Genomic DNA, 16,799 nt, shown 5'->3' with positions numbered 1-16,799 from the left:
ATCTTAAAAACAAGCATGAATTATGGTCCTCTTGCACTCTAGCCTTTGATTGAAGTCCGTCGACTGGCAACAAAACCATTATTCTCTCTTTGCTTGAAGTGTGACGACGGTTGGTACTCGTAGATAGCAATTAAGCGATAAAATATCACAGTTACAAAGCCACGAGCTGTGAAAGTAAAGTGATAAATCATGGTAAGGTTAGGTTATTAAAAAGTATTCTACATTTTGTTGTAAATATTCTCCAACATTTTCAGAACTCGAGCAATCGATCCCGACGATTCGTTCAAGGTGAACTCGGACGATGAAAGCATTCCATACAAAAAAGACACCACAGAAGACAGCCCTGAACCGTCAGAACCGGTGAAAATTGCGGAAAATGAGAATGATCAGCCAGGTTTTCCTTATGGTCAGCCATATCAAGAGCAACCACAGCAAAACCCAAATCGTCAATGGGCTGGTGAAACTGAAATAAACTAAACTTTTTTTAATTGTAGCGTTAAATTAATTAATCAATTACAATCATAATAATTAACGTAGTTTTATATAGATTATGGTTGACATGGCGTAAAAGTCGAATTCTGTCGTTGAAACTATTTCATATATAATTTTTGTTTAGCGATTATAGTATGTTTTTAACGAATTTACGGTACTTATATGTATGCACTTGAAAATTTTCTATGATATATTTTGTTACAAAGTGTGCCTATGCCGAAAATAAATTATATGAAACGATCCCACCTTTTTAAAAATTGTATTGTGAAAGACGAGTATTTAACTTCTGTTTACATTATTACGAGTATTTAGCAAGGTATAAAGTAAAGATATGTAACGATTATTTCATGACAAACGTAAAAGTTGGTAAACAACATAATTAAACATCTTCCTTGTACAATAAGTAAAATGTATAAATTTTAACAATTTTGTCTATAATGTTGTAATATCTTTAATACAATTTATAATAGATATAAGATCGTGTGTGAGTTTTTTAATAAACAAAACGAATTAAATAAAAACGTCTTTTTTATTATAATAAAATCAGAATTAACATGATGAATTTTTGTTAAAATATTTGATAAAAGAAATAGGAAAACTAATTAAAAGAGAAAAACAGGTTTGTATTTATTTGCAATTTTTGACTTCATCTCGTCATATCATGTTTCGTCAATATATACTTAAAGCAATGATGAAGACTAACTTCCTCTTTTTTGAAAATAAACATTTCATTAAATTAGCATTTCATGATAGAAAAAGATATTTACGAATGAAGCAAAAATTAAAATGTCCTAAAAATGTGTACTAACTTTGTGCTTATTTAATTTATTATAATATTTATGCATACACCAAAATATTGCAGAAAAATGCCTTTGTTACAAAAAGGAAGTATATTAAAGTAATAAATAAATTTGATCGATTTCACATAGAGAAGTTAAAGCTAAACACTGTTACACTGACATTAAAAGACAAGTTGACATTGACAAGTTTGACATTTATTTTGTAAGCTAGTTTTTAAATATTATAAGTGGTTTATTTTTGAAATATAAAAACAATATTTACTTAATCTTGTATATTTAATTATTGCTGTTGGTAAGTCTATCAATATTTAATTATGGTTTTTATTTACATTGGTCATCGGCATATTATTTTAATGCAGTTTATAACCAAGATATTTAATACACCAAAATGTTTTAACTCGTTGCAATCTCTTATTTTGTTAAGAATAATAAACATTGCCTAATAAACACATTCAATATTCAACAAAGGTTTACAAAAAAATTATTAAAACGAATTTTTATTGTACAAATGGTTTTAGGTAATGATAGTATTAATTGCCATGAAGTTCACCAAGTGTAAGCTTTATCCAGCGCCTATCAACCAGACACTCCATAAAGATTCCGCTTAAGCAACGAAAGAGTAGCTACCTCCCATTTCAGTGAATTGAAAACTTTTTTTTTTATCTTAGAATACAAAGCTTTTAAATTACTACTACTACTGTGGATGTTATCTCTAAAAAATTCACTCAAAGGTCATTGTCATTAGCTTAGTAAATTCACTAGAGACAAGATTAATATCTTATGATATCCCCTTGTAAAAAAGATATATAATAGACAATAATAACATTTTGTTTCTTTTGCAGAATATAATAAATTCATTTCATAAGCAAAACAATTTATTCAATGACAATGAAGGTGTAGAAATGAATATAAGACCAAAAAATGTGTTATCCTGCCTATTATGTCGACCCTGGTTAGGGGTCCCTTTGGGAATATGGATTGGAGTATCTTTTGTTTACTACTGGTGGTTGGTATCCAGGATTAATGTCCTGGAAACCCAAAATGAAGCATTTAAATCACAGTTAAAACTCTCACAGAATGTTATGAAACAAATAAGTGTAGTGTCTGATACTACATACCATGTTCCTGTGGTATGTATACAAATAAAAAAAATATCTTTATAACATAATTATATTTTAAATTTAAATTTCGAAGTAAATAAACAGTGACTAAAAAAAGAAAATTATTTGTTGTCACTTTTGGTCAGTTATCTTATTTCGCAAGAAGAAAAATATCTCAAACAATTAAAGTATACCAATTTCCTAAAAACACAGGTGATTGATTATTATTGATATCACATTATTTTATCAATAATCCGCTTAATTTTTTAAACAAAAAAAATTGAACATTCACTGCATTTGTAAATTTATTACAATGCTTTGCATTTAGCCTTAAGACAAAATAAATCAACATCAATATGAAATTTGATGTTAAGAGAGACAGTAGCTAACTGAAGAAAATTAATAACTGTCTTGGTTCAATACATGATTTGCCAAAAAGTGCTATGTTCTTCCAAAATCAAGTCACCGCAGTACAAACTTGTCTGCTGTTTACAGAAGAGTAATCTTATCTTCCAAATTAATTGTGTGTTTGTCACATATAATTAGCATGTATCATGTAAATAAATAGTATACTATAATTATTACACACCTGACAACTAGTTATCTCTAATGAAATGACTGGGTATGTATAAATGTCTGCGCTTGTTCAAAAAAGAGATAATACATGAATCTATGATAAAAATAATAAAGAAAAGAAAAGATTTGTTGTCATAGTAATATAAACAATATCAAAAGACATAAGTTCGAGTTATATTTAGTAAAAATATGTGACTTGCATCTTCTTAATTAATTTTCTCATATTTATTGCTTCCTGGTCTCTGAACTGTATATGTTAGTACCAAAAACCTTATTGTATTCTTTTCTACAGATTCCAGATGCTGTTGGAACTTTATGTGAGACAATACATATAGCTTTAGTATGCATGGGAAAATGTACACGAAATATAATGCCTATGTTGAAGTCACTTCTCCAACATCGGCAGAATCCCATACATTTTCATTTTATTGTGGACTCATCTTCACTGCAGACAACATCTAAGTTATTTGACACATGGGACTTACCTGATGGTTAGTAAACTTTATTTTCAATATTCTATTTTCATTAAATGAAAATAAAAGAACGTAATACAATATTATTATAATTCAGAATTTTTAAATACATGTTATGTCTTGTATATTTTTCAGTTTTATATAAAAGCATTCCAATGATCTTAAGGTTGTCTTCACTAGTTGCCTTTTCTGACTTAAATAATTAAGTTTAACTTTGTAAATGAATAGTTTATTTGTGTACACTTTAGCGGGTAGACATGTTACCACCTGAGCATGTATTTGTTCCTTGAATTTGACTTGAATACAATAACCGTGCAATTTTACTGCTGGAATTGAAGTTCAAATTAGCATTTAATAGGAATTTTTTTTAAATATTGTGATCTAGTGGCCGGTTTGAACTCTACATATTGTGTGTGCTTAAAAACATATTTATTTCTATAAATAAGTGATAAAATCTAAAATTTTCATCGACTAATTTTTCATATTTCTGAAAGTTAATTAGATAAGAATGGGTTTAGGTATTAAATCTGCTTATAAAGACACTTTGTTGTAATTTTAACCATAACATGATGGTGGATAGATGTGGAGGTGGTGGATGAACTACATTAGACCTTATTAGTCATTGGAAGAAACACATTTGATGTATACTGATGTTAACCAGTCTTATTTGAAATCTATGAGGAAGGAGAATGTCCCGCAATAAATGTTCTACAGCTGAATTGATGATGATTCAGTTTTAACTACTTTTTGCTTATAATGATTTTAAAATTTAAAAAAAAAATAAAATAAAGAAAATTAAATTTTCAGTGAAATACACATGTTATAATGCACAGAACCGCCTCTCTCAAGTCCGATGGATACCTAACAGTCATTATTCAGGAGTATATGCCCTGGTGAAGTTGCTCTTCCCAGATATCCTGCCTGACACATTGCAACAAGTTATTGTACTGGACTCTGATTTAACATTTTTGTGTGATGTTGCTGAACTATGGAATATGTTTAGAAATATGAGTGATGACCAGGTAACCAGTGTTTCTATTTACTTTATATATTAGATTCATAGTTTTACCAAAAAACATGCATCCACTTTTAAATTGTTATTACGAGGGTGGATTGAAAAGTACTCGGCCTAACACAGATCCATTCAATTCTAAAAATCAAATCTTCCCCCATTATTTAGTTCAGTTCAGACTAGTTCATTGTGTGAAGTTCGAAAAGTGTGCGATATTAGTTGTGATTTTATAAATTTATTAACAAAGTAATCGGACATAATTTCCGCGAATGGAGCAAATCGAGCAGCGTGCCGTCATTAAGTACCTCCATAAGAAGGGGCTATCATCAAAAGCCATCCATGATTACATGGTCAGTACATTAGGCGATTGTGCTCTGTCATATTCATCCGTCAAAAAATGGATAGCAGAATTTAAGCGTGGTAGAGAGAGTGTGAAAGATGAATCCCGCTCTGGAAGGCCTTCGACGTCAACTACTGACGAAAATATTAAAAAAGTACTTGATTTAATAATGGGAGACCGCAGATTAAAAATTAGAGAGATAGTCATGATTATAGGCATCTCTTATGAACGAACTCAAAACATCATTGTCAACGGGTTGGGTTTCCACAAGGTGTCTGCGAGGTGGGTTCCGCGACTGCTTTCAGTTAGGCCAAGTACTTTTCAATCCACCCTCGTATTATGTCATGATTAGACCAGAAAAAAATGGTTAAAAAAATAGAGGTATTTAATAATGCTACTTTATCTGATTTTGTACCTGCCATGAAAAATTCCAACCTCTCTGAGAGGATCCATCTATTGTACTATTTCAAAAGAAGTTATTGCTGTTAGCCCTAAGGCTTTTACAGCTCCATCGGACAAGAGTTAACTTAGCAGGAGGGGGAGGTTCCATTGAAACTTATTTTAAATACTTATACAATATAACTAATCAACATAAATAAAATTAATCTTTGTGTATTTTGTTTTATCAAGAACTTCTGTATTTGGGTTATAAAATATCTCTATTTCTTTACAATTTGCCTTTATTTCTTAAGATTGTGTTATAGACTAAAACTTCAACCAGCAACAGTATTTAGTTTTGTTATGTAATAAAGTGGTGTTATGTGTTCCTGTTCCTGAACATCAAATAATGGCGACTGAAAAGTTTCTACATAATCATCATTCCAGCAAGAAAACATCCTTTGTTGAATTAGGCCTCCTCCATAGATTTCTAATAAGATCGATTCAAAACGGCCTGCATCTATCAAGAGACAACCTTAACAAAGTTGTCTATTTATAGCAATGGACTTATATACAAAATTAAGCACAGTTAAGAGAATCTGATGTCTCAGCATTACTAAAAAATTTTTAGAATTTAGACTAGACTTTTTATTTCAGCTAATAGGTTTAGTAGAAAATGAAAGCAATTGGTATTTCGACACAGCAAAACGCTGGCCTGCTCTGGGGAGAGGTTACAACACCGGTGTAATGTTGCTAGATTTAAATAAAATCCGAACAAATATTGATTGGACAACACTCTGGCATTCCGCCATTAATGAGAACATAGAGAGGTTGAAACAGACAACACTTGCCGATCAGGATGTTATTAATGCTGTCCTTAAAAAGAATCCAACATTTGTCCACAATATAAGCTGTCAATATAATGTGCAAATGTCAACGAAAACTCTTGCCAAAGGCTGTTATGGTGAAGATAGAAACAACGTCAAGGTAACATATATTCAAATTGTATTCTGATTCCTCCTTTATCAATCAATCTTGGGATTTTTTAACTAATAGAAATGTAGCCATTGTATACAGTTCAATACACATTTGTCCCATAAATCAACGACAAGTATAATAAATAATTATTTCATGCGGTTTTTTTTTATACATTACATCCATAAAAATAGCAAATAATTTATATATAGTGTTATGTCATTTTTTAAAGTTATGAGGTAGGCACTTATTATGACTGAATTTCAGCTTACGTTAATTTATGGGAAACTCTGTATATAGAGCGAACTAAAGAAATAAAATATCGAAATTCTAAAATTAAAAATTTGTTTTTATATTCTTATAAAGAAAATTAAGAGATTTGTTACAGATAATTCATTGGAATTCACCCAGCAAATACAATATTAGGACAAGAGATGCAGATTACTTTAAGAGTATACACCTGTCATATGTAAACTTAGACGGCAACTTACTTCGAGAAAAGCTTCACATATGTTCCCAGATAGAACCTGTAACTTATAAGGTATGTAGTGTAGGAATTTTACTAATTTAGTCTCTTTTTATACTATTAGATCCTGGGGACACTTCTTTAAATGGACTTGGGCTAGTATTTGGAGGTTTTTAGTGACTAGGACAGTGGCGTAGCTAGGGGGTGGCAAGAGGGGCGGTCGCCCTAGGGCACCACGAGCAAGGGGGGCACCCAAAATAAAAATATTTTTTTTGATGAACAAAAAAATGTTAAAAGAAAAATGAAAACCACGATTTTAACTAGCGATGTCAGAGTTTAGATCTCCAGTGGGGCCTTTTGTGCCAAAAATGACACATTCAACAGACTAGTGGGGCCCTAAGAACATTTACAAATTTAATATATGCCGAAACTCGTTCGGTTCGTTAGTCAGACATTTTTATTATTTAGTTTTTTTCGGGAGTTGGTATCTTTTGAGGCCCCAAAATTAAAAATCAAGAATTTAATGAAATAGGCCAAGAATTTATTAAAATAGGAAACTAACCGCATATTTTTATTGAAAACGAAACGGTTTGCAGCTATTTCAATAGACCTAAATCATTTGTTTTAACGCAAACAGTTTTGAAGACTTTCCATAAACATTCGATATTTTGTGTATGAATTATTAAATCGTTAGGGTCAACAAAGACTGTGGTGACTGTTTCGCGACGTAAACGTTTGAACTTAATTGGTTGTATCACCTCTAATAATAAGTCACTATTTGGATACCGAATTAACATGTACTTTAACAAAATATACACAATCTACAGTACGATGTCTATGTGTTACTTTCAGAGCACTATTCTCAGTGTATATGCAAATTGCCCAAATTATCCATATTTTCTCGTTTTGTAAAATTCGTTTATGTTCATTTATTTTTTGCATGTAGGGGTTGGTCCACCTTCACAATCGTATCCACCATATGGCGTTTTCAGAAAAAAAGATTCATTTGAGGAGAACACCATAGGAAGTTTTAAAAAAACACCCCAAGAGAACACCATATGGTCTTATGTGCGTGAAAAGATAAGGCCATTGGTTTTTGAAATCTAAAAATTTTTAAACTCAGTAAAAAATGGGGGGGGGGGCACCTGACCACAATTTTGCCAGGGGCCCCAAATATTCTAGCTACGCCACTGGACTAGGAACTCCACAAAAGTCTATCTCTACCCCTGAGGACAATGGTCTTTTGTATATAAATATACCAGTCAGAACACATAAAGAGTGCTATGCTGGAAGATTTGCTGCTATGTCAGTTAATATAATCAGAAACCTGCAGAAGAATCAAGATTAAGATTACTCAAGTAGCTCGTCTGAAGTGGAATTGACAGCCCTTGGAGCTGAAAGGTTATAGAGTAGCAACCACTAGCCGGTAGAGGCGGCGAGGATAGACCCATCACTAGGTGGAGCTACGACATAATCAAGGTCGAAGACAATTGCTGGGTGTCAGCAACGCAATACTGCTCAACATGGTAATCTTTGGAGGAGACCTATGCCAGTTGGCATATCGGTTCATGTGATAATGCTGATGAAGGCCACACTGACATACGTCTTCGTCCTGTAGAAATCGAATATTTGCCATTAAATTGCCACTGCTGGAACTCCTGGTACATCTCGTGAAAGAGTTAGATCATTACATTAAGAATGGTCCAGGGTTTTATTTATTTTCAAACACACGTACTAATTACATATACGTATATATGTATACATAAGTATTCTTGTGTATATGTGTATATTAATGTAAGTACTTGTACATACGTACACCCTAGACTGGCCTCTCCTTCGTGTCTCATTTCCATCCAAATGTTGTTTGGTAGAGATCGCCTCGAGCGATAAGACCGTCTCTTGTACCATATCAATTGTTTCTTTTTTTCCTCTATTTACTGTGTTTGGTGTACAAAAAGTGTAAATATATAAATAAATAAACAGATAACTGCGTAACTAAATTTCAGATAAGCCATTCCGACTTATGTTTGAGTTTTCGAGCCGCTCAACGTGTGAAACTGCGCACACATCTGTACTACATGGAGTACGCATATACGGACATAAACAATTTTGACGTCACTCTCGTCTTACAATTGTCTATGGATCGATTGCAGTTTCTAGAGAGATTGGTTAAGTATTGGGAAGGTGGGTAATACTTACATACATTTTTTTAATATTTTTTCCTTAGACACATAGCATCATACATCATTTCAGCGGTTAGGTTAGTTACCTTAAGACCAAGCCAACCTTTCAGCACGCTATGTGAGCTGCCAACTGTCAGTTGAACTTTGCTATGAGCATATCCCTCTCCATGGCCTTTTGAGAAACTTTAAGCTTACCAATAAGACCCGAACGATAAAGATTTAGGTTTTTTTACAGTTTCACTCTATAAAAAATAAAATCCTTCCACGTTGCATTTACGAAAATAATAAACCTAATTGATCAAGCCGATTTTACGTTTTGCACTCAGGAAAATATTTAGCTATTCCTTTATTTACAGATATAATTATTTAGTAAGGCCTTTTATAATAATGAATATTATGTAAAATTTGGCGGTAGCTATCAAACGCGAGCGTTCTATGGGCGGCTTCTTTTTCGAACATTTTTTTAACTTGAAATAAACCTTATTTCACGTATTTAAAGCTTAGAAGCGACGGCAAAGTTAATAATTATTGCCACGGAGGGGGGTCAGGCTTAGGGGGCGTCAAGGTTTCATTGCACACGGGCGCTACACGAGCTAGAGCCGCCGCCCTTGATCTTAGAGCAAATCAATCTAATTCAAATTACTATAAAATTAGTAGTCTGACATTCAAGACGTAAACAAGTTAACACAATTCAGAATGAAATAGACATAGGCAAAAGCAAGCGTTAATCGTTTAGTGAGGATTATAATGTGGCGTATTCACTGCGTCGTTAAATTTTAAATGGCGTCCCTTTTGTTTCAGGTCCATTGAGTGCTGCCATCTATCTTTCCGACTGTGAAGTGACGAAATTCGAGAGCTTCATACGCGACTGGTCGGATACTCTGAGTAGTAGAAGGAATATTGGGTACCATTTGGTGTTCAAACAAGATTCTGTAAGTGAAATTCTTGCTGTTTTCAGTGGATATACGCCCATTGCAAGACATTGGCTTCTTGCGCTGCTCGGGGTACACTCGAGAACCCTTCGGCGCCAACGGCCATTGGTTGCACGATCTATATGCTCCACCCACTCCCATTTCAGACGGAATTCTTCTAGCTACTTCGTTAGCCTTGATTCTTCTGCAGATTTTCTCATTTCTGATTCAATATAGCAGCGAAACTTCGAGCATACCTCTGCCCATTACTCTCTTTGTGATAAAAATACATTATTACATTATATAAATACTATATGCGTGAATATTAATATCGTAAATGATTTATTATGTGTCCATTAAAATATCCTTCAGAGAAACAATACAATGGATCTTTGCCCATTGGGTACTGTAAGTTTTTTTTATTGTGTTCAACCCAATCATGTCTGATTTAACGATTGTATTGAAGTCTAATTATTAAGATTTACACGCTGTTTGGTTATAAGTTTAAGAGCTTTAAAGTTTCACACCTATTTCCTATCGACCTGTATAAAGAGATAACTCTGAAATTTGTGATATTCCTTAATTTTTCTATTGAAATACCATAGGCCAATAACTTCTGGTATATTAAACAATAATTAGTTTTAATATGTAGTAATTCAAATATTATTAACGCTTTTCGGTACTCTATTAAGATCGAGTTATTTATTATTTCTGATATTATTTTATTTTCATAGGGTGTACCAATACAATAGTTGACAGCAAATGAGCCAAACACTCACCTCTTTAAAGCCTTTACACCCATAATCCTCTTCGTATAACTAAATTTATTTATAAAACACAATTTTTAGTTCAAATTTTTATCTTTTTACTTTCGAACCCTTCTCACACAAGACACAATTATGTGCGAAAGAAATAACTATTAAAATATATTTTGATGTCAAAAACATTGAATATTGAGTCTTATTGAAAAGAAATTTAAACCCATTTTCCAGGTGCACTATCCCGTGAATTACCTACGTAACGTGGCCCTTGAAAATGTAAACACGCCCTATGTTTTCCTAATGGACGTGGATTTCGTTCCTATGGCTGGATTGTACGATCATCTGAGGAATGCGATTAAACTCACCAACCCCTACGCTCAAAAAAAGGTATTATTTTAACGTGACAAATATACAGGGTCTTTGGTTATTGGTGTGATAGCTTTAAAGAGGTGAATGTATAGATCATTTGTCTCTCAAAATCTTTTGAGCTTTTACATATTTCCAACTATCCTGTATAAAGTGATCACTTTAAAATTTTAATTATTTTAAATATTAATTTTTCATAGGAATGCAAGAGGCCAATAATTTCCGGTAGTAAAATGCCGGCAGGGACAGATAATAAACAATACTATATTATCATTACGTTACTTATAATATATAATACCTAACATAAAATGCCTTTCGGATATCTCAAAACAATGTTACGCTGTTAGTCAAATACAAGAATATTATCTAAAATTGTCGATATGGGCAAAGCTGACTGCCTATCTTTAATAAATACAACTGAGGCTATTTCTTTGACATACATTGATTTTACATACGTGGTAATGCATTATGTATTGAATGCCTTTCCCAAAGATATCTAAGAGAGGATATACCATAATCGCCACGCTTGCAAGGCGGGTTGGTGACCGCAGTGTAGTTATGGTACACAGAGGATGCTACTGCTCATCCTTTAGAAACTTGTTTGTAAGCAGTGGTAATCCTATATTATTAATACATAAAGTGTGAATTATATAAAGCTATCCCGGGAGTCGAACCCGCGATCTACGAAAACAAGAATCAGTCTTTTACCTCTGGACTACCACTGCCCAAACACATTTTAGTTTTTGTACTATCGACGTAATTATCAGAGCATCGTGCATTAATTTTAAATAAAAGAGAAGGAATTAAGTAACATGATTATCATCTGTAGAAATCGTTATAAATTTCACAAAATACAGAAATCTATCGCATTAAATCTTCGCATTATAAAGGAGTAAACACAACTTAAACAATTAACATAAATCACGTAATATTAGGTCAAGGAAAAAGTGTATTGCCAAAAAGTATGTACATATTTATAAAATTTTCCTTCATAAAAGGAAAAAAATGCAACGCAAGCAGCGAAAAAAAATTGTAACCTTTTTGAATATTATGGCATGACGATAAGAGTAAAAAAAATTTTTACACATACTTATTTAATAATAGTTCCAAGTAATATTAAAGAGTATTACTAGTAAAATATTTCTTGTAATCATTTTGCAGTGCCTAGTGGTAGCGGCGTTCGAGACGCAGAGGTACCGCGCGTCACCACCGCGTAATAAGGGGGCGCTGCGAGCGCGACTGGCAGCAGACGTAGCGCCCTTCCGAGCTCGGGAATGGCCCAGGGGTCACCGGGCCACCAATTACACTCGCTGGATCAATGCCGACGCGCCCTACGAGGTACGCATGTATAGTACAAATAAACACTGAATAAAGTTGGTATTATCATTATATTATCAAGGTCCATTCGAGGCGGCGCTTGAGTCTAATCACCCTACGTAGTGTCCGCCGAAACGATCTAGAAGCTCAGTGGCCTACCGATCTTTTGAAATAGTAGTATGTTACGGGTCGATCCGAGACTTCTCCGGAAGCCCTCAAGTTTCGCTACTTTAAAAGAGTTTTTAGGCTTGGCGTCCTCAGCGCCCTATCGCCTCGAGCCACGAAATCTACAAATGCCGTTCGGGCAGTAGTCCGGTCTAAAAAAAACACTATATCCACTTATGTTCCTAAAAAATCATTATTTATGCATTTCATGAATTTCTAAATATATTATATATAATTTTAAAAGGATTGTGATACGAAGTAGCAAATGTGGGCTATCGATCTCAAATTTAAATTAAAAAAGTCTTTTTTTGAGTCGGCATACGCACTGTAGTCGTGATCAATTATTTTAAAATAATAGGTAGTAAGTTACCATCGGCTCGGAATGCTGATCTTCTGAGAGCAGTCCAAAAACTCAACGTTTGATTTACCTTCACTTTCAATCACTTGTTATACATAGATATCAGTATATAAACATACATTCATCGAGTCAATAATAAATACATTTAAAATTTTTTTAAGTTAAACGGTTTTATTTGATACCCATATTGTGGTGGTTGTGGAAAAATATGTACCTAGTCCGCCATATTGGAACGGCGTCCATCTTGAATTTTGACATAATCATCGGGTTTTACTAGTGTGGGCTACACTTTCATTTGATACCCATATTGAAGGGGTTAAGGAAAAATATGTAATCCGCCATTTTGTATCGGCGGCCATCTTAGATTTATAATGTTATTAATTTTATTATATTGTATTATCATCTAAATTAAATGTGTGTACCAAACTTCAGATCAATCTGACAACGGGAAGATGCTTAAATTTCAATTTCTAATTTTGACCCAAATGAACAAATTCCGTACGGATCGAACTAAATAAAACCGTTTAAAAACACGTCCGCACTGTGCAAACTACAGATGGTGACTGGCACATTGCCCGCGTGTAAACGCATCCTTATCTCGACGTTATTAACTAATAAGACAAATTGCTTATTTTCTGGTATAAAATCTATTCGGAGAATATGCTACAGCAAAGTTTAAGTTAGTATACATAATTATGCATATCATATTTTCATTTATCTTATCCTTATTTTTTTCTTTTACAGGTTGAGTGGCAGTCTGATTACGAGCCGTACCTAGTAGTCCATCGCTCAGTTCCTAAATATGATACCAGATTCTCTGGCTTTGGATGGAATAAGGTGCGTTATTATTTTGAACTTTTTACTAGAATATATTTGAAAATTTTCCATAGCACGGCATGTTATTTCCGCGTTATAGGAAAAGTACGTTGTATTAGTAATCTAATATAGTTCGATGATATCCTCGTATATAATGTAAATGATTAAAGTTTAACTTTCTCGTTATTAAAGAAAAACTCTGTTATGATAATAAAATACGTAACTACACAAGCACAACTGACAAAATGTGCTTACATCAAAGCAAAATTAATTATAAGCGTAATAAATCACTATTATTTCGCGGTGTTGAAATATAACGGGGGAAATCTCTGTGTTGTACGGGGGAAACATTTGTTATTGCTCTTTGCACTGTACTTTTAGAACTCGTTTTAGGATTACTGTAATATTCTTTTCAAAAAAATATGTTACATATCAATAATTGAATCCAAAAACTGAACAATCATTTCAGTATATATATGAAAGAATGGTATCTCCATTTATAATAGAAAGGAAGTAACAGATTTAATAATTCACATATCGTCTCTGTAGGTAATTTTTCATATAAACCTTAACCCTGTTAGTGCCGTACATATTTTAGCAATATATCCTAAAAATGCCAGTAATAAAGTACATTTTTATAGATAATTCATATGAACAAGAGAAATATTCACCATTTCCGTGAAATTACACCAATATTCATGATTTTTTCTACACTATCTTTAGAAGATTTTACACTATGATAGAAACACAAAAATTGAATAATACATATTTATTGGCAAGAAAATTACAAAGAGTATTACATATGGAAAATGAACAAGATTTATTTAAAAACGTGCTTTCCTACGCAAACCCCGTGCTACCGTTTTTACACATGGAGCAAATCATGTTACATCTTTCCACTACACCTTTGTTATTCCAGCTGCATATCGCACGTCGTCGTAAATTTCGTCCAGGAAATTTATCCAAGCCCGAAGACGCTTTTAGTCGACGCCATCAGCTTCATTTGCTCACAGCCGCTCAACGAATGGCGAGAGCTATGCTCAGAATTTTTCTACAACAGAATCAGGAATGAGGACATCCGTAGACTAATGAAAGTAACAGACAAGCCTAACGGATTAGCTTATCTGGAAGTCTTATTTGGAAATATATGGGAAAGGCTTATGTGAATGGTGTTATAGTCCTTTATATAGACTTAAATATAAAACCCAGTTCTTTTAAAACGTACCTCGTCTTTCGGGGGTGCTTCCGGCTAGTCGTCATCATCAATCATGTGAAAACAAATAATGGTCAAGTAACTTTTGAATTAACCGTAAAGGCCTAACTCTGCTATATGTGCCATTTCAAACACGATGATGCTGTTGCTAACGAGCAATGTTCATCTGCAGGTATCACATAGCGTGGAACTACGCGCACAGGGATACCGTGCCGTAGTGCTACCCGGCGCGTTCGTGGTACACACGCCTCATGCACCGTCACACGACATCACCGCCTTCCGTGCAGACCCACGATACCGTATGTAAGTATAACTCATACGTATTACTTTAGTTCCCACGGAAGTCCGTCGTGAGGATTGGCGTGATTGACATGACGCACACGCAAAATATTTAAGAACAGACGGCTACATATTTCCCCTGCCCTGCCGCTCACATGCTACGGAATGTGATTAGCACTTGTAAGCACCCTACAGTTCCTTGCCAAATTTATTTCAATCAGGTGTACAGTCATAGACACAATATGGAGTATATTCAAAAATATGAGTGCATGACATTATAGTTTTAAATACATTACAAACATTAAATACTTCATATAAAAAATTTAGTGTCCTTGTATAAAAGGTTCAGCTGTTTCTGACATTTCCATTCACACAAATTACTAAAGTACAGTTTATAAACTTATTTGTTTTATTGACTACTTAGCCTTTTTGTACGTTTACACAAATCTTACATAAAGGAAAGTCATATATATGTGATATAAATTTAACTTTCACAACCTTAATTTATAATTTTTTTATAAATTTCATACCAAAAAAAATTCTGGTTATGTGTTCTAATATAAAATGTATGTGTTATCAGCTAGAGACTTTTAAGCGAAAAACATGCGAATATATAATAGACAATTACATTAAAGCTATTATGAAAAAAATAAGGAATCAAAATCGATAAAAAAATGTAGTATTTACATATTATGCAAATAACAATAATTACACTGTTTAAACTAAAACACCTTTCTACGTAATTGTCAATTCCTTTTTATTATAAAATAAACAACATTCTCAACATACCGGCTCAATTTACCAGTTTTACCGGCCATGTTAACATGTCCATAGCTATATCAAACACAAGAAGACTGTTTACTAAGAAAGCTGTATAAATATAATTAAATAAGTGATTAAAAAGAACTATTTCTTTTATCATCATGTCAGCCGGTAAACGCCCACAGACTAGGCCTCCTCTAAGAATCGCCTTCATTACCGGTGCCCACTGCCCACGGAGCGTACTGGCCACATCCAGCGACTTCCCACGACCTCAATTATGTCATTAGTCTACCAACTAAGGGGTATATCCGGCTCGTGGTAGTTCTCTATTTCTTTACATAAATATATGTACATATGTATATATATATATATATATATATATATATATATGTATATATATGTGTGTATGTGTAAATATATATATCCTTCAAAATTCACAGATGCCTAGCGCTCTTGAAACAAGAATTCATGGACGACCTGAAGAGGAAATACAACGTCACCTTCGAGGAACCTTCGAAGCAGGAGTCCATCTATTTGGGGCAGGCCAAAAGTCTACTCCTAAATCAAAATGACAAAGGATGAGATATCTCGTCAATTGTAAGTCTCCTTTGGAATTTGTGATAAGTGTACCAAGTATTAGTACAATCTTATTTAAATGTCATCATTGAAGCAATGTTGCCAGAAAATTGTTCGATTGTTGCCAGGAAAAAAATATAAACTATTTTAATCTGTGAATGTATAGCAACTTTTATAACAGTTATAGATTCATCGAAAACCATCTTTCGGTTCCATCCGGTATTATTCAGTACAAATACATCTGAAGAAATAGTTGAAAACATACGCTATATTTATTTGAATATCGAGTTAAGATAATTTTTAAGAATAAATCTATTTTTTTTTGTTTTAAACCTAAAAAGTATTAGTAAATAAAACAATATTCTTTTCAGAAAAAAAAGTTCGATTAAAAAAAATTATGAGCACAATTAACAACATATAAGAACACAATTAAAAAAAGTTTCATTGACAACGACTATTTATAATAAATAATATGTTTAA

At 33.2% G+C, this 16,799-nt stretch overlaps 2 protein-coding genes across 2 annotated transcripts in view; both read left to right on the top strand.

Annotated features, from left to right (window-relative positions):
* mesh (sushi domain containing 2 mesh) overlaps positions 1-973 on the top strand; it is a 28,144-nt gene extending 27,171 nt beyond the window's left edge. The window contains exon 21 of the mRNA XM_068766906.1: positions 255-973. Within this exon, the coding sequence (XP_068623007.1) occupies positions 255-477 (223 nt within the window). The 3' untranslated portion in view covers positions 478-973. The remainder of the gene's footprint in view (positions 1-254) is intronic.
* Positions 974-2,139: 1,166 nt separating this feature from the next.
* Positions 2,140-16,540, top strand: LOC137923780 (xylosyl- and glucuronyltransferase LARGE2s-like). The gene is made up of 12 exons (XM_068767053.1): positions 2,140-2,422; positions 3,261-3,459; positions 4,249-4,463; positions 5,829-6,158; positions 6,535-6,687; positions 8,619-8,796; positions 9,597-9,727; positions 10,699-10,854; positions 11,995-12,171; positions 13,418-13,510; positions 14,875-15,005; positions 16,184-16,540. Exons 1-12 carry the CDS (start codon positions 2,195-2,197, stop codon positions 16,323-16,325), a joined length of 2,133 nt encoding a protein of 710 aa, XP_068623154.1. The 5' UTR covers positions 2,140-2,194; the 3' UTR covers positions 16,326-16,540.
* The last annotated feature ends 259 nt before the right edge of the window (positions 16,541-16,799 follow it).

The sequence above is a fragment of the Battus philenor genome, unplaced genomic scaffold (genome assembly GCF_028537555.1).
Source record: "Battus philenor isolate CCGP_79_NKW_IND1 unplaced genomic scaffold, ilBatPhil1.0.hap1 SCAF_22, whole genome shotgun sequence".
In the NCBI taxonomy this organism is placed as follows: Eukaryota; Metazoa; Arthropoda; class Insecta; order Lepidoptera; family Papilionidae; genus Battus; species Battus philenor.
Note: the sequence above shows the minus strand (reverse complement) of the source record. Positions and strands in the feature narration are given on the sequence as shown.